The 18,249-nt window shown below is 46.0% G+C and overlaps 1 protein-coding gene across 3 annotated transcripts in view; it reads left to right on the top strand.

Moving 5' to 3' along the window:
• Positions 1-18,249, top strand: part of DOT1L (DOT1 like histone lysine methyltransferase) — a 1,510,259-nt gene that overhangs the window by 247,055 nt on the left and 1,244,955 nt on the right. For all 3 annotated transcript variants that reach the window (XM_069649513.1, XM_069649515.1, XM_069649514.1), the window contains one exon: positions 17,754-17,816. In XM_069649513.1, the coding sequence (XP_069505614.1) occupies positions 17,754-17,816 (63 nt within the window). The remainder of the gene's footprint in view (positions 1-17,753; positions 17,817-18,249) is intronic.

An 18,249-nucleotide genomic window follows, 5' to 3' on the forward strand; every position in this document is an offset into this window, starting at 1 on the left:
CCGTTTGATCATCGTTAATAGCCCTGCTAACGGCCGCCCTTTTTTCGGCTTTAATGGCTGGATTCAAAGCACATTCAAATTCAGAGATCACTGGCAAATCACACATCCAAGTTTCTTGAAGACCAATCAGTTGTAAATCGTGTAGCCAGTCGTTATTTAGGAGATGTATGAAGCCGCGTGTGTTCCATGAAGCAAAGGAACATTCCTGAACCACGCTGGACTTCGAGCATTAGCTGTGAGTTGGCGTTCAAGGCCAAGGCCAGCCAATTCCATTCTTGCGTAGGTTCGTGTTCCATTAGGCTACTTGTTTTCGTTCCAGCAGACTTGTCGGCTGGACCACAATTGTTTATGGTAATTTTAATCTTCGCCATTGGACTGGTTCTAGGTGACTACACCTGCTCAACAGCAACTACAATTTGAGGTGTGAGTGTGGATTGTCGAACTTTAAGGGCTGGTCCAACCTGACCAAACTGTTCCTGCTGATTCTGTTCGATTACTTTAGTTTTTTGCGAGATCTCCAGAGACGATGACTTACCCTTTTGAGTAAGCCATGCTTCACCTACTCCATCTTTCCTCTCCACTTTTTTACACCTTTCAGGTTCCATTACTTTGTAAGTATTGAATCCCAACGATAACAACTCTTCATCTGCATCTAGGATTACATTTGCAATTATATTAGAGGTTACATGCAGAATCACCTTATCGGTACACAAATCGTCTGGGAATTCGACAATTTTCAAGTCTTTCGAATCGAGATCGGAGCCGAGGTAATTGATGGAGCAGTCATAACACGTTTGTTCTATTCAAGATTAGTTTGTCACCGCCTGCCAGCCTCTCCAGCATTAGTTTAATCAAGGGAGTCAGTTCCAAGGTTCGGGCTGTTTCCTGCCGGTTCCTTGTCTTCTGATTTCTTTACTAAAGTTTCCACTTGATGGTGGTCAAATCTCTGGGGCGTAGATAGAACGGCAGCCGAAGCTGCCGCCGCAGGCGCTTCATTTCCTCTTACAAAGTTCACCCCGTTCAAAAGACGTTGACGTGGTCCGCCAACATCCTGGTGCCTCGTCTGCACGCTTGGCCTTTGTCTTTCCCATTTTGCTTGTAACGTAATGAACTCCGGGCTCCTAGGCTCTGGGCACCCATCCCTTACTTTTACATCAAGAGGCACCAACTCATATAACCTCTCTTTGATCTCTCGTGTTGTGTAGTTGGTGAAACCTGGATCTTTTGTAGCATACTCCGTTTGGGGTTTAAGGGAGCTGTTTCCAAGTTCTTAGGCTCACTGAACGCTTTTGAGTTTGTTGGCAGTAGAGCGACTTTTTGAGTGAATGGAGCTGCGAGAGGGGCTTTCACAAGTTCAGCAGCCACTTGCGCAGGGTCTTCATAGGTTGATAGTTCCATTTAACTCTTCATGAATTGCCAATTCCACCTTGTTTAGCAGAGTTTCCGCAAGTTTCATGTTAGTTCCCACTGTTTCTGGTTGGGCCACTTTGTTCTCTTTGTGTCTGTTAATTTCAGACTGGTAGTGATTGCTTTATCTACAAGCTGAAACATATTGATGTTGCGAAGGAATTTTCGAGCTCCTTTTTGTTGAGATTTTTTACTGGCTGGCAAGTTCTTTTGCTTTTTCTTTGGGGGGGGGGGGGATTTTATTTTTTTTTTTTAGCATCCACATTTGATTTAGTTTGAGCTTCAGCATCTAGAATTCCAAAGATAGAAAATAGGCCTGCAGACTTTGTGATAACAACGGGCACCTCCTTCATACCAGCTGCCTGAACCACTTTCACTGGAGGAGATGAGCCAGATGCCTTTTGAGAGTCCAGTAAGGCTGGATTTAATGCATTTTTGGCTTGCAGAAATGCCGTATTAAATGACATTTCCAGTAAGTTGGGCTGCCCATCACTTTTACTCTATCTCACTGAGGTTGTTCAGATTTTCCACCTTGATTACTACCAGCGGAGAGGTGACCTTGGGCCCTAGATTGAGTGAGTCATTTCCTTCTGCTACAAGACTTTCCGATAGCATGATGGGCTGGGGAGTCTGTTTCAGGGGTTGAACTGGCTGCAATTGGCAGGCAGCCTTCTTGGCTAACTTGACGGTGTTGGATGGAACTTTTACGAAAGATGATTGTTCTTTCGTTACCATATCTTTCATGTTGCCAACATTACCCAGCTCCTCATCTCTTTGATCTGTATGTGATTTACGAAAAAGAGACGGGGCTTCTTTCGCAACCTCTTAAGTTTTTTATCCATCGTGTCATTCCGTTTTGCTGATTCTATGCCCGCCAATATTTTGATTCACTTCTTCTTGTTTGGTCTTTTGTGCGCCATGCATTACTTCCAGGTGCATCAATTTTGAGTTCATCATAGCCAGTAAACATCTTTCACATTTTCATTTAGGGTTTCGTACAGCTTGGTGAAAGGTGTAAGAGAGATTGCCATTGCAGATGTTGGGGCTATTAGAAGGCACGTGTACACATGGGGCAGGGCACCACCCTCCAGCTTTCCCCTGTGGCTCACGTGCGGCTCGTACAAACCGTGCCCGTTCACTCCGAATTTTTGGAAATGGACGCTCGACGAGCGAAGAGTCCCTTGTACTGGGGTCATCTGACGAGTCCACATAATTTGCGGATTGACTTAGTTGGATTTGATTTCTCATCCTAGGATCGCGTGCTGCATTAATGTGGGAAGGCAATCTTTTCTGGGAGTCAGGCACCTTGCCCTCTTGTGACTGTACTGACCCTTCCGAAGATACAAGCTCTCGTGACTTAAGTCTTTTGTAGTTGCCAGATCCGCATATATCTCGGTTTACATCAGTAATATTAACATAGTGCCTTTTCTGGGGGGCTTTATGCATCCGGGTAGACACAGCTATCCGTTTACATGAGCAGGATTTGTTTAAGTTGATTAGATTTTGTAATACAGAAGACACCACCTCTAAAGAGTTTCTTTTTTCAATGTAGGGTGAACCTTCGCCGACAGCCCTCTGCTCACATTCGCTTTGTAATGCTGTGTTAAAGATGGGTGCTTTGAAGTGAGGATCCATTAAGTATGCCTCGGGGGTAGGGGTTTTCAGTGTGGATGCAGGAGCTTCACATTGATCAACACTTAAAGTTCTGGTCAAGATCGCGTTTCCACCCCTGGGAGAAACAAGAATTACACTTACTTCTAAATCATCTTCAGATCCCACATTGTATCTTCCACCAGACGCGTCTTTTGGCCGCCACGCCGACCCAGAGAGGGCGAGCGAGCGGCTGACAAGATGTGCCTCGGCCAAGTCCAACAGATGCTGCGCGGCTTCCGAGGCAACACCGTGCTCGCACACGGACACCGCACTAACAACCCGGCCCCGCCCACCAGTGTCATCAGAAGCGGCCACGGTCAGCATCCCCGTTTCCTGTGGCCGCTCCGCGGCAGCCTCCATTCAACCCTGAGCCACGGCCACCATGACCGCCGCTCCACCCCCACACGACCCCGGGACAGCGGCTGCCCCGGCCTCGCCAGCCGGTAAGTCTGGATCAGTGACGTTGGCAGGCGTGTTGATTGTATTCTTCGTGCATGTTATGCTTTGCGTCGGGGACTGAATCATATCCTCAGCTTGCTGAATAATGATGGGAGAAGGGGGTGGGGCAACAATGTAGTTGAAGGGGGTGTTTCTGGGTGAACAGTAGGCACTAATGTGACAGGAGTAGGAGCCAGGCACTCCTCAGTTCGCGAAAGTTCAAAAACATCTACCATCACCACAGTTGGTTCTTCGGATATTCCTGTGTTTTAACACACTGATCCGCAGGAAAAATATTGGCTCACCTGTTGTTGACACGATCGTTTTGCAGGGAGATCCTCTAAATTGGCCATACGTTTTACTTGAGCTCTGGTCCTTGAAATGAGATTGGATGAATCCATCATCGGCGGAGCACGGCAGGGCAAGCGCCTTGCGCCACTCGCCAAACAGTGAAGTCCTCAGCCCTTTGATCCTCGGGGTTTAGCGCCGCAAGGGCGGCAGAGGTGGCCTTTTGTACCTAGTGACCTAGGTCAGGTGACTTGGTCAGCTGTTAAAGGTACAGGCACCTCAGTCTCTACTCCTCTCCTTCTCCTCGTGATAGAGACACTCGCCACAGCCAAACAGTGAAGTCCTCAGCCCTTTGATCCTCAGGGCTTAGCGCCGCAAGGGCGGCAGAGGCGGCCTTTTGTACAAGGTGACCTAGGTCAGGTGACTTGGTCAGTTGTTAAAGGTACAGGCACACACACACCTCAGTCTCTACTCCTCTCCTTGAACTCGTAATAGAGACACTCGCCACAGCCAAACGGTGAAGTCCTCAGCCCTTTGATCCTCAGGATTTAGCGCCGCAAGGGCGGCAGAGGCGGCCTTTTGTACCTGGTGACCTAGGTCAGGTGACTTGGTCAGTTGTTAAAGGCACAGGCACCTCAGTCTCAACTCCTCTCCTTCTGCTCGTGATAGAGACACTCGCCACAGCCAAACAGTGAAGTCCTCAGTCCTTTGATCCTCAGGCCTTACCTCCTGCTTTTTGCAGTTTAAACCTTGGTATGATCAGGCAATTGGATAGGGATGATCTGGTTTGTCTGGCTGAAGTGTTCAGATTGAATTTATTGCAGAGGTATTTCAGTGCTTGGCTGTGTATACATTTATGTGAGTGTGTGAGGGTCTTAAGCTTAACTCTTTGATTAATTGAGAGCCAATTAACATTGCGCCTCAACTCCAAGATGTGTAGCTTTCTCGGGAAGTTGGTGGCTGCTCTGAGTGCATTGTTTTGGTAGATTTGAAGTTTGCGCAAGTTATCTTGACTTGTGCCTACATATAGTGCATTCCAGTAGTCTAGTTTGTTTAGTACCAGTGCTCTGGCCAGGGTGAAACAATTGGCAGGTGTCAGGAAGTGTCTGCAGGCATTGATTAGCTTACATGTATAGGCAGTGGTGGATGCTATGGTATTGATTTGTCTTCCTAGTGACAGAGTAGAGTCGATGTACATACCTAATGTTTCAAAGTCTCTTGAGACTTTGATGTTATTGCCGTCAATGTTGAAGGTGTTGAATTTGTTGTCCAGTTTGTTAAAGATCGGGGAAGGAGACGAGAACCTCCTAGTTCAGTAGATGTTTCATCATGAAAATGCACAGCAAGCCCATCCTCCCAAACGCACCAATCTTGTTAATTTCCGGTAATCGGGGGTTCCGCCATAAAGGTTGGGCAAGCGTCTGCTTCCCACCCCGTCCAATGGTCTCGAGTCACATCCTTTCAAACTTTAATATGTCTGGTGACATCTGGTAGGGCAGAGTCACTGCCACTCCCATACAGTATTTGTACCGGTGCGGCTCCTCTGCTCCATGCCCGCTTATTCTTAATGCGGGGTAGGTAAATCTGAGTCATGATGTAACCAATCGTTGATCACCGTCATTTGGGAGGCCCAGTAGTAAGTTGGTTAGGTTTTGATTGTGTCCCGATGGATCTTTCAGTGGCTTGATGTATGCCGATTTTGAAAACTTGTGGTACAGTTTCTGTTGCTAGTGAGTGGTTGAAGAGGATGAGGAAATATTCTACTGGTGTTTTCTGGGTGCGGATAGTCTTGTAGATGTCTGGTGGGCAGCTGGCTCTGTTGCTTTTACTCACTTTTTAGTCGGGAGACCTCGTGAGAGGTAGGACCCTCCTGTACCCTGCTAAGGCCTGTGACCTGAGCCGCTTGCTGCACACAGCGTTTTTATTATTTATTTAATCACGCTGCCCTCGCTATTGTAGGCATCCATGCCTGTGTGTTTTTCCCATGCTCCTCCATTCCCCTGCCCACCACCCTCCCTGATAGGCTGCTGCTCCAGGAAGTACAGCATTTAGTTGAGCCCTAGGCACCTCCCTCTGCTTGTTTTCTGTGTTGGCTCTGGGCGCCCTGCAAAGGCATTCTACTGCAACAATCGGGCAAGGTGGCAGGATCTTGGAGTGCAGCCAGTGCTGTATTTCTGAAATCGTTCCACTACATTATGACCATTTAACTTAACTGTGCTACCATTTGGTTGAACCCAGGTGATGGCTGTGTTTAGTTACTGCTTTAAATGTAGCAGCACTCTGTTGGCCATTTTGTTGAATCCAGGTGGTCTCAGAAGTCTGACACTACTTTAAAACATACTGTGCTCTGAAGGTAGCCCTTTTGTTGAATCCAAGTGCCCACTGCAATGTTTTTAAACTTAGCTGTGCATTAAAATGTAGCTTTGTTTGGAATTTAGCTGGATATTTGTCTGCCACTACTATACATTTTAGCTGTACACTAGACCATAGCTTATGTGTTGAATTCAGCTGGATATACAACTAGCCACTGCTTTTAAATTTGGCAACCTATTTGAGTTGGCCACTGTTTTAAATGTTAGCTGCATGTTTGAGCTAGCCACTGCTTTTATTTTAGCGAGACCTTTGAGTTAGGCACTGGTTTTAATTGTAGCTGTACATTGGAATGCAGCATATGTTCCTAATGTAGCAGGATCTTTGAGTTTTCCAATGTCTTGATTGTGGCTGACCATTAGAGTACAGCTTCTGGCCTGAATGTACTACATGTTGAATACATAGCCACTGTTTGGCTATAGATCTGTCCCCAACCCACCCACTGACCTTCCTTAGCCCTCGACCCCACCGCCCCCGGCTGCATCCACCTTAGTTAAAACCCGGGAAGCACCGTGCACACTGATGAGACCCACTCACACCACATTAACACTGTCTAAATCTTGCGAACTACGCCTTTGCACTCGGACAAATCTTCCCTTACCTCTCCTACCCGAGCAGTCACTGCAATCTCGTCTGTCCTCTCCCTCCTAGACTAAGTCAGCTCCCTCTATCTGGGTGCTCCTGCTGATCAACTCGGAAAGCTTCAAAGGGTACAGATCTCCTCAGCTAGGGTCCTCCTTGTCCTCCGCATCAGAGAGCACATCAACTCCGCCCACCTCTATATCCTCCACTGGCTCCTGGTCAGATGATGGGCCTCTTTCAAAGCCACGTGCATCACTTTGGACGCCACTACACTTGATCTTACAATGAAGGCAAAGTTTTATCCTATTGACTTGAGCCGCTAGGGTCTCCTTTGGTTTCTCGTTCATCCTGTGTTGGTTTGGGCTGGTCTTCACTGGGTTGGGTACTAGTGCCCCGAGAACAGCATTTGTTTTATGTTGGTAACTGGGGGGGACATAAAGGGGGTGTATTTCAAGCAGATTGGGGTTGCCTGTGTGGGTGGTGATGGGGAATTTGTTGTAGAATTGTGGTTTTGTGTTTTAGGCGTTCAAGAACTATTACAGTGATGTAGTCATGTCTTGGCTCAAGTGACTTTGACATGAGAGGTAGAGATGTCATTTTCACATAGCTTATGCTATAATATGAGTAATTTATACCTTGACTCTTAAGCTCCATGGTACAGCCTTTAAGGTAGCTACAACAGTGATGGGCGGGGGGCGGGTAACCATTCCTCTAAAACTAGGAAGATTCTATAATACTTGTGGAGGCATAGAGTGGATGTGGCATTCATTCAAAGACGCATCCTGCCTCCTCCATGGAATCTCGCTGGGCCTCTTACTGGGTTGCCATGGGTGGTATTCCTTAGTCGAGTATTCGAGGGGAGTATCGATCCTGATTAACATGGCTTTAAAATTCTGACTGTTGGCCATTAGGAAGGATGAGGGAAGGGCTCTGATGGTCTGTGGTGTCCTGGAGGGAGTGAAAGTAACATTGCGTAATAACTATTGGTCAAATGTGGATAGTGCCATTTTATTTCTGTTTGGGTGCTTATCCATCTGCCCATGTGTTGTGATACTACAATTGTGTGGGGAGGGGGGATCTGAACACTGTGCTTGACCCTGCTTGTGACAGATCCCGCAGTAACCAGGGGATCTCCTTCCAAGACAGGTAGGCAAATTTTGGGTTTTGAATGGATTGTGTCCTCCCACGTATTGTTATTGTTATTTTGCATTTATATAGCGCCTTATATACCATTGGTATGGTCTGAAGGTGCTGGTAGGTTGAACGCCCTTGGGAACCGAAGTTCATATCAGTAGAGAGTAGAGATAGTCAAAAGGTGCGTGTGAGCACCGGGTATGTGTACAGCTCGTGCGGCATCGGTGTGATAGCTGTTTTCTAGCGGTGGGTGTGGTGGTTGAGAGGTCAGGAGTATGTGTTCGTTCTGGCCGGATTTATCCAGATCGGATGTGGCTGCATTAGGCCTGAGGAGAACGCCTCGCTGGGGGGTGTGTAACCAGCAGTGATTACTTAGAATGATGTGGAGTAAGCGGCGAATGTTGATATGAGAACAGTTATACCGAATGGTGTCATAGTATCTCTGTGTTCTAGTTGAGTGGTGATGTAAGGAGAGAGTAAGCGTGTTTGTGAGATATGATGGGTTACATGCCCTTTCGGAGACGTCTAATTCATAGAGAGGCTATTGGGCATGCTTCTAAAATTCACAGAGAGTACATTTCTGAATTCAACTTTCACCGAGAGGCTAATGGGCACATTTCTGAGTTCAGCTTTTCACAGAGAGGCTATGGGGCACACTTTTAATCTCGGCTTTCACAGAGAAGCTATTGGGCACACTTCTAAAAGCAGCTTTCCAATTGTACTTCTGAATTCAACTTTCCACAGAGATGCTATTGGGCATACATTTAATTCAGTTTCACAGGGAGGCTATTGGGTGGACATCAGAATTCAAATTTCACAGGAAGGCCATTGGCCACACGTCTAAATTCAACTTTCCACAGGGAGGCTATTGTGCATACATTTAATTCTGTTTCATCGGGAGGCTATTGGGTATACTTCTAAATGCATCTTCTAATTGTTCTTCTGAATTCAACTTTCACAGGGAGGCTATTGGGCACATTTCTGAGTGCAACCTCTAAGTGTACCTCTAAATTCAACTTTCATACTCTTCAAAAATTCACCGTCTAACTGCACTTCTGAATTCAACTTTCCACAGAGAGGCTATTGGGCATACATTTAGATTCAACTTTCACAGAGAAGCTATTGGGTGTACTTCTAAATGAAACTTTCTAATTGTACTTCTGAATTCAACTTTCACAGGGAGGCTATTGGGCACATTTCTGAGTGCAACTTCTAAATGTACCTCTAAATTCAACTTTCATACTCTTCAAAAATTAACCGTCTAACTGCACTTCTGAATTCAACTTTCCACAGAGAGGCTATTGGGCATACATTTAGATTCAACTTTCACAGAGAAGCTATTGGGTGTACTTCTAAATGCAACTTTCTAATTGTACTTCTGAATTCAACTTTCACAGGGAGGTTATTGGGCACATTTCTAAAATCAACTTTCCACAGAGAGGCTATTGGGTACACTTCTGAATTCACTTCTAAGTGCACTCCAAATCAACTTTCACAGAGAGGTACACTTCAAATGCAGCTTTTCACAGAGAGGCTGTTAACAGTCACCTTTCTGTCTAGATGTGACGCAAGCTAGGGTTCAGAGTCCCGAGTGAGGGGCATGCTAACAGTCACAGTTCCATTTCGATGCGACGCGAGCTACAGTTCAGATTTAAGTGCTAGTGTGGCACAAGCTAACAGTCACATTTCTATCTAGTTGCGATACAGGCTAGGTTCGGAATTCTATGTGCGGTGTATGCTAAGAATCATATATGCTAACAATCACATTCTGTCTAGATTTGGCGCAGACTCAACTTGAGAAATTCCATCTAAGTGTGGCATATGCCAACAATCACATTTCTGTCTAGATTTGGCGCAGACTAAACTCAATTCCTCATCTTTGATATTCGTATCTCGCCCAGCTTTGCTGCTTCGGAAACCAACATTCTCAGCAGAGGACGCTGTGCACAATGTCATGGCATTGATGTCCCTCGAGGGCTGCTGTGGCGTGTCGACGTCACCAGTAGAATAAGTAACTTGTGCCGCGCCCATTGGCTTCAGTTCGGTTTTTCCGATAGCTTTGCATCGAGATTGATAGCGCGCTTAGTATTTTCCTCAGGAAAATGTTGTCTTCCACCCATTCTACTCCTAAGTCGGGCTTGAAAAAGTGTTAAGACTGTGGGGAATGTCGATAACAGACCCTCACTGTGACGGCCATTTCGATTCCGGGCCATCGGATAGATTGTGGCTCCTGTCAGTCTATGACTGAAAAAGCTTTGTGAACACAAAGGTAAATTGGCGGTGGACCGGAAGCTTCAAAGGCAACTTCGAAGAAATAGAAGACGTCGGGTGAGTCCAAGGACTCTAGTCGACATAAGCACTCCAAGAGGTCTTGGATGGTCGAGATCATCCTCTTCTAAGAAGACAAAGAGGAGACATCATAGATCTCTCTCTTCGTCATCGGACACCACCGAGGTTATACTATACCCGACTAGGTCGGATTCCCCCAGCAAGTGAAATGCTTTTAGGGTGGAATTGTTTCACATTTTTTAGACTGCGGCCCAGATACTCTCAAAAGAGCTTCGCAAGAGCCAGTCCTTGGTTGCTCCTTTGGACACCACAGGAAGCTGAAAAACGACTGGCTAAGTCAAGTAGTAGGTCAAACTCAGCATTCTCCACCCGAGACTAAAGTGTTGAAGGTGTCAAGTCAGTCTCCAATACCGGCAAAGAAGCATAAGACATCGAAACATTTGACGATTTAATCAACGCCATTGCTTCGACGCTGAAGTCAAAGGAGAAAGTTACTCCTTTATCGAAGACGTCATCAACGCCTTCGACGATACCTTAGATTCCCTCGAGGCAAATATCGATGCAGGATAAAACGCACAGGCCTGTACCGAAGACTGACTTTTTTTTAAGTCCATGTCCTCTTTTTTTTTTGTGGAAGAAACGGCCTCAGAGGAGGATATTTCCTCCACTGGGAGTCAGATTTGGCACTATAGACGTGCCTGAGGAATTAATGGACCCTGAGTCAAGAATGAAAGATCTCTGCGACTCCTTCTCCTCTGCCAGTGGCCTTCCACTCTGCCAGTGGTCTTGATACATCACCAGAGTTGGAGTTTGCTATACCCTACCTTTCAGACCATGCAGATTCAAGGTCAGGAACCTTATGAACAGGGTCACTGACTACATGGGTTGGAGTAGGGCCTCACCAACCTTTGAACAGGATGACATGAGACATCCTGGACCACGGTCCCATACCCTTACCCTGTGGGACTGTTTTAACATGGCGGCTGAACATATTCCAGAAGGCGAGGAAAGGGAAGCTTTTTGAATATAGTTAAGGATGGCAAGGAGGTGATGGGAGAGTGTCTCCGATCAGGATTGGATGCTGCTGACAGCATCAGCAGATCCATGGCTGCAAGGACGGTACTATGCAGATTTGCGTGGTTGAGGAAGTCTGGGTTTGCACTGGACGTGCAGGCCAGGCTACTCAACATGCCTTTTGGTGGCTCGAGGTTGTTCGGCAGCAAGGCGGACGAAAGCCTGTAGAAGCGGCAGATCTCCAAGGCGGCGGCTAAATCCCTTCGCCCTCCATTCAGCAACCTTCGCAGCCTTATTCGGGCTCATCTTCCTGGAGAGGTTGTTCTTCTTGTTACTATTCCTCAGTTGGTAGAGGAAGAGGACAGGCCGTACAGAAAGGTCAAAGAAAATTCCCTCGTGGACGAGGAAGGGGTGCTAAGTTAGCCCCAGCAGTGGTATCTTTGCCTTCAGATGCTGCTACAGCCGCCTCGAAGCCACTCTGAGGCCTTAACGCACAAGACCCCGGTGGGAGGCAGAATCTCCCAGCATCTGAACGAATGAAGGGGCATTACTTCGGGCACTTGGAACAGTAGCCCAGGGTTACTGCCTTCCTTTTCTAAAAAAAAAAAAGGCCTCTGCATCATCCAGCGGGAACCAACTGTCAAAATTCCAGTTCCGCTCCTTGTGCAGGAAATCTTAAACCTGCTAGAGAAAGGTGCAATAGAACAAGTACTTATAGCGGAGAGGAACCAGGGTTGGTATTCTCATAGCCCCCTTCCCTCCAGCCCTCCTCCTATTTTCTCATTCCTTAAAAGGACGGAGGATTGAGACCCATCTTGGACTTAAGAAACTTGAACAAGTTCCTCAGCAAGGACAAGTTGAAAATGGTTACCCTTTCTCAGATCCTTAAGGCTCTCCAACTCCAAGACTGGTTGGAATCATTGGAACTTCAGGATGCTTACTTTCATGTTCCAATCCATCTCAAGCACAGAAAGTACCTGAGGTTTGCGGTTGGCGGTTCTCGCTCAGTTGCGAGTGCTGCCATTTGGGCTGACCTAGACCCTGAGGGATTTCACCAAACTGATGGCGATAGTGGCAGCGAGTCTCGGGGAGTGGCGGGGATTCACGTCTGCCCCTACCTGGACGATTGGCTGATCAGAGCTTGTTCACCCGAGCAAGCTCAGGAACATCTCAGCATAACCTGCCACTCACTCCACAGACTGTGCTTCGCCCTCAATTACAAGAAGTTCCATATACCACTATTCAAAAGGGAAAGCCTTGTCTCCCGAGGTGAGGGCTCCACCCATTTTGCAGATGGTAATGAAGTTTCAGAATGCCCAGCATCTTCCGGCCTTCGGTTTTTTGAGGTTGCTCAGTCTCATGGCGTCCTGCATTTTCCTGGTGCCAGAGGCCCGATTGAGCATGAGGTCACTTCAATGGGCTCTCAGAACTCGGTGTCCCAATTTTCAGGGAACATGCCAGATTTTCTACAAGTTCAGAGCAGAGTTGCTCAAGACCTAATTTGGTGGGCTTGCGAGGGAAAACATTCTCAAGGGATAATCTTTTTGGCAACCATGGCCAGAGATAACTGTAGTGACGGACACCTCACTCACAGGGTGGGGAGCCCACACCAACGAACTGTCAATCGGCGGTCGTTGGTCTCCATCGGAGTCCAAACTACACATCAACCTTTTAGAGCTGAGGGCAGTCCGACTAGTGCTGAAGGCCTTTCTGCCCTCTGTATGGGGAAAGAATGTCCTGATAATGGACAACACAGTGGCAATGTACTTCCTCAACAAGAGAGGAGACGTAGGGTCACTACCACTGTGCAGAGATGCAATGCAGCTCTGGTTCTGGGCAATACAAGAAGGAATCTCTGCCGGCAGTTCACCTGGCCGGAGAGCAGAACATGGTGGCGGACGCTCTGTGCAGGCAGAGCAGTCTCCCACGAGTGGGAACTAGCTCAGGAAGTCCTTCAAGAGATCTTCACTCGTTGGGGAAACCCTCAAGTGGATCTGTTCGCGACCAGTGTCAACCGGAAGTGTAATCAGTACTGCTCAAGGGAATTTCCTCCATGAGGAGCTCTAGGGGACGTGTTCATAGTGGACTGGGAATTTCCACTCTCCTACACGTTTCCTCCAGTCCCAGTGATTCCTCATGTAATCGGGAGGTTGAGAAAGTTCAGGAAAACCATGATCCTAATTGCTCTGGGTTGGGCATAATGCACATGCCTCCTTTCTCCTCGACTCTATGCCAAGCTGCTCACAGAGCACTGCAGGGTGTCTCTTTCCTTGCTGTTCTTCAACCTTTATCTGAGCCCCCGTTCCACACTCATTCAATCTCACAGACTTTCTTGCTACAACTATGCAGACACCCAAATTATCTTAAAAATACCAAAGAACCCACCCCTCCTACCTCCCCGATCTCGCATCATGTCCCTCAGAAATCAAACACTGGATAACCATCAACCAGCTCCTACTCAACCCAGGTAAAACCAAGCTCTATTCCCCAAACCCACTCCACGGGTGCTCTCTAGGCCCAACAACTTCCAATACAGTAAAAAACCTCAACTGCATTATGGATGTGGACTTGACCCTATCACAGCACATACACTCCATGACAAAAAGCTGCTTCTTATACTGACGCATTCTCCGCCACATCTTTCTCTACTTGAACTTCCCAAACAGTCTCTGCGATTATTGATATCATCTTTGGAGGATCAGGAGGACGACACAAGCTCTTTAAGGACATTCTTACTTAAGGCTTTTATTAAAGAATAGTTTTTAATAAAGAATAAATGTATAGGCCTAGCTATCCCTATAGCTATTGGTGATTCCCTACCTAAGGTATACGTTGGTCGTCTCTCAATGTACAAAACAAAATGTCCACCATTCAAACTCTACCGATTACACCCTGTAATTCAACAATAAGACAAGAGAATGTCTCCCTTATCCTGGTTGGTGCTTTCTGCACTTATATCAATAGATAATCTTTCCAGATTCCTTGTTATCTCCTTTTTATCAGTTCGTATTGTTTTCTCCTACTTACTCACTTGTTTCCCACTTTGGTCTGAAGTGTACTTGATTCAGGTTGATTTATCCTCTAGGCTATTCGAGCCTACTACTCATGTTCTTACTTTCTTTCTTCCCGTTTGTCTCCTTTTTCTATAAAATTGATCCTCTGTTTGACAAGGTAGAGATGTATTCCCTTTGACTCAGTCCTTCAAATGACTCTAGATCTTTTATTCAGATCATTCACGTTCTTTATTATTGACACTATGCTTTTCCAGGATTCCATATCTCACATTTCCTTGTATCTGTACAGTTAAGGTTTATCAAATTCACATTTCCCTTAGCCTCCCCTTCAGGGAATTGTATTATATTGTTTTGTCTCTGACTTCTAAAGTTCAATTTCAACAAACTTCCTCTCGCGGCTTTCTCAGTATCACTGAGATGAGTAAGACAGTTAAATGTTTGTTTGGGATCTTCCTGTCCCTGTTACTCTTAAGTCTGCTTTGCTTGCCCACCTCACGGCCATTCCGCTTTCCTCTGCGTCTTACATCTACTCTGTGCCTGTTGACTCAGTATGTTAATGGGGAGCCGCGTAACTTGTGGATGACCAGTGGTGGTATCAGCGCTTTTGTACTGGCCTGCTGCCTACCATGATTACCCTCTGGTCACGCCACCACCATGTCTCAAGCCCCCCCTCAGCGTGCACTGTCACAGGTTCTCTGCTTCATAAGCCCCACTCGGCTTGCAGCTACGCTGGCTTCTCAGCGTTCTTTGCTGCCTCCCAGCATGTTTGTATCTCGCAGGCTCTCCATCCTGTTGCAGATCCTCCTCTTGGCGTGATGTAACTAGGGGACCTCCCCTGCTTGACAACTTCTTCTAATACTTCTTGTCCCTCTTCTTGCTTCATGTCTGGTGAGTCTTCATATTACAATCCACTCGTCTGTGTATTGGATACTTCGGATTAAAAAGACAGTTTCATTTCCTTCCAAATAAGAGTATTTGTTAGCTTCTTCCTTGTCCAGGTTTTGATAGATGTTATGGTTTGACAATCCCATATATGACCTGTTTTCTGGTGTAGGGAGTGCCTTACAGGAACAGGAGTCCTTGTCCCCAATGGGGAGCCTCTTCAGGTGAGGTCCCACTTGCCTCGACACCCAGGGAGGGTGCTGCAGAGCAGGGTCACCTCCTTAGCCTCCCACTTGGGGAGAAGGGACGAATACCCTTGATTCATCACACATCCTTTTGTGCTTAGACTATGCTAATGCCCAAAGCCTGGCTGCCCCCCAGCATCACATCGAAGTAAACTCTGATGGATGCAAAACAAAGCAGCAGGACTCCTCCTAGCCCTAGGTCCTTGAGACCACATCACACCCACCTTCTGTGACCTTCATTGGCTTCTGATCAGGGGATGATCCACCTTCAAGGCAATGTGCATCACCCACCGAGCTCGACACAAAATAGGATCAGAATATCTGCAGGATAAACCTAAATGCTACAGGCCTTCCAGAAACCTCAGATCAAGTGCAGCACTTCTCATTCCAGGAGAAAAATCTAAAAGAATAGAGGACTATTCTTTCTCAGTCCAAGCACCCACCATCTGGAATTCAATCCCATTTACCCTCTGCTGCATTGGAGATTACCTCGCCTTCTGGAAGGCTCTCAAAAATTCTTTCCTTCAGCATCCTCAGAAACGTAGTCCATTTCCTGGGGGACAGGAATACTGGGGTACCTGCAGAGTTAACAAGGGAGGGGGGGCATAGACCCACGCCCCTAACCACCCCACGGAAGTAATCTGTCATTAATTATGATAAGCTCTGCAAGACTACATCTGTGTCAGCCTTTCTTCACATAGTCGAGCATTCCATCACAATGAAACATAGCTGCATTCTGCTTGGGGTAACACCCTCCCACCTCCATACATATACAATAAACAATGCTTGACTTCACCCGCCCAAACACACATCACCCACCTCCAATACGATATAGCCGAACACCCCACGTAAATAATTTGCTACAGCTATTCACATCCGTCTCCTAAACTCTCCTACTCCCCTGACAAGCTGCCACGGTACCCACCCCCTCGTCTGATATCTATGAGCTGCTATTGGGGACCTAGCCACTCCCTAGCTACCTTCTCGCTGTCTCAAAATGTAAAAAGACATTTTAGAATATGGTCTTCAGAAGGACCTTCATCCACACAGCCAGGCCTTCAGATAAGGGCTTTAACAAGCCTTTTTACCCATTAAAATATTGTAAATACGATACCTTTTTAGTTTCTTGTGCTTTTCATGTGCGCACTAGTTGAGACCACAGGGCAGTGCAAAGGTCAGGTCACTTGACAGAAACGAGAACATCTTGCTTTATCTGCCTGGATGAAATTGCATGCCAAGGGAAGCAGTCTGAAAGCGAGGCATTTGCTCTCTGATCTGTGTGTTTTTAGACTTTCAGAAAGAAACGACACACAGTGCCATAATGAAGGGTTTCTTTTGTTCAACTTCTGCTGTGTTTTGTGTCTGAAGAACGTTTTCTACAAATTTAATATATTGTTTGAAGCCAGTCATCTTTGACACAACGTATTATTGCTAACATGTTCTATTCATTTTCAAGTTTAGTTATGTTTTGGTTGCCTGTTGCATACATTTTACACTTGTGTAAGCACATGATTTTTAATCTTAAAATTTAGCACTCTAATTACCAAAAGACTGTAAAATACTTGCACCTCAAAATCATATGAGGCATGGACGAGTATGGAATGTATAGTTTAACAATGTGGTAAATGGTTCTATTATTGGTTAGGGGCAGCAAGCAAGGTCCTTGCTCGCATTTGAGTGACTGCCATTACACCAACCACAGGGTTCACCGCATCCTCCAATCTAGAAGACTACGATTCTAACTTCCAAACCTTGCACTCCAGCAAGTGCAAGCATTGTGCGAAACATAAATAATTCAGTGGTTTTATTTGTAACTGAAATAGAAACGAAGACAGACATGTCCCTGTAGAGGTAATCCAGATAGGTATTTAACTTCATGCAGTGGTTCATGCAGATTTCCTTCAACTTCTAAACACTAATTATTAGTGCCCTAGTCTTTACCAACTTCTGAAGTATGCAAGACTTAACTGTCCAGCAAACATTTGACCATGAGATTCTGTGCATGGAAAGGAAGTGGAGAATTAGTGCACATCTGTGCCACTGGGAGGGTGCTACTTCACTCTGTACTTGATTAATTTGTTAGAGAAACCTGCTTTTCTGTCACAATGTGGACTACTGACACGCGAGAATCATTTCCATACAGTTGGCTTTATTCAAGCAGCTACTGGATGTCACATACTTTTTACTCTCTTGCGAAGGAGACCACTTATTTTTACTCCCTTAAAAATACATTTACTCTCAGTTTAAAAATGGGGAGTAAAATGCTCCCACCTCAAAATCTCATTTGGAGCACAGAACAGAACCTATATTGCACAGCACAAAATGTTTTGGTGTCCAAATTACAACAGTGATGCTTTGATTTAGTTGTACCATGCCTGAATGTAACGTTCTGCCATTCCTCCTATTGACCGCATTGTTTTCCTTTCTTTTCTTCCAGACGATGGACAAAGAGTTCAGAAAATGGATGAAGTGGTATGGAAAAAAACATGCTGAATACAGTGTGAGTGGAATTATAAATCTGCATTTTGTTTTCCGAAGAGGAAGTTAGTGAACCAGTAGGGGAGAACAAACATCGGAGGACTCTGTTTCACAAATGAGGACTTTTGTTGTAATGGGTGGCAGCTATCTGTCGTAGGTTTTTTTCCTGGTGCGGAAAACCTTTTGATCTGAGTTTGGGTGCCCTTTTTTCAATTTTTTTTTTACTCCAGATGCCTCTTCCAGGATTGCTGTTTAAAAAAAGTGGGATCCTCTGCTTGAAGGAGATGGCTTTCCCCTAGAAATGGTCTGATTTTTGCCAGAGAAACTGCTTTTGAAGGGGTCTGAAAATGTGATAAATTTTCTTTGTCCTATGTCAGAAGTTCACACTTTTCTGAAAGGTGTTACATTTGCGGGAAGAGTAGTAAGAATGCTGAGGGGGTAAGTCTAAACCTTAT

The sequence above is a fragment of the Ambystoma mexicanum genome, chromosome 1p, assembly GCF_040938575.1.
Source record: "Ambystoma mexicanum isolate Mex_15411 chromosome 1p, UKY_AmexF1_1, whole genome shotgun sequence".
NCBI lineage: Eukaryota > Metazoa > Chordata > Amphibia > Caudata > Ambystomatidae > Ambystoma > Ambystoma mexicanum.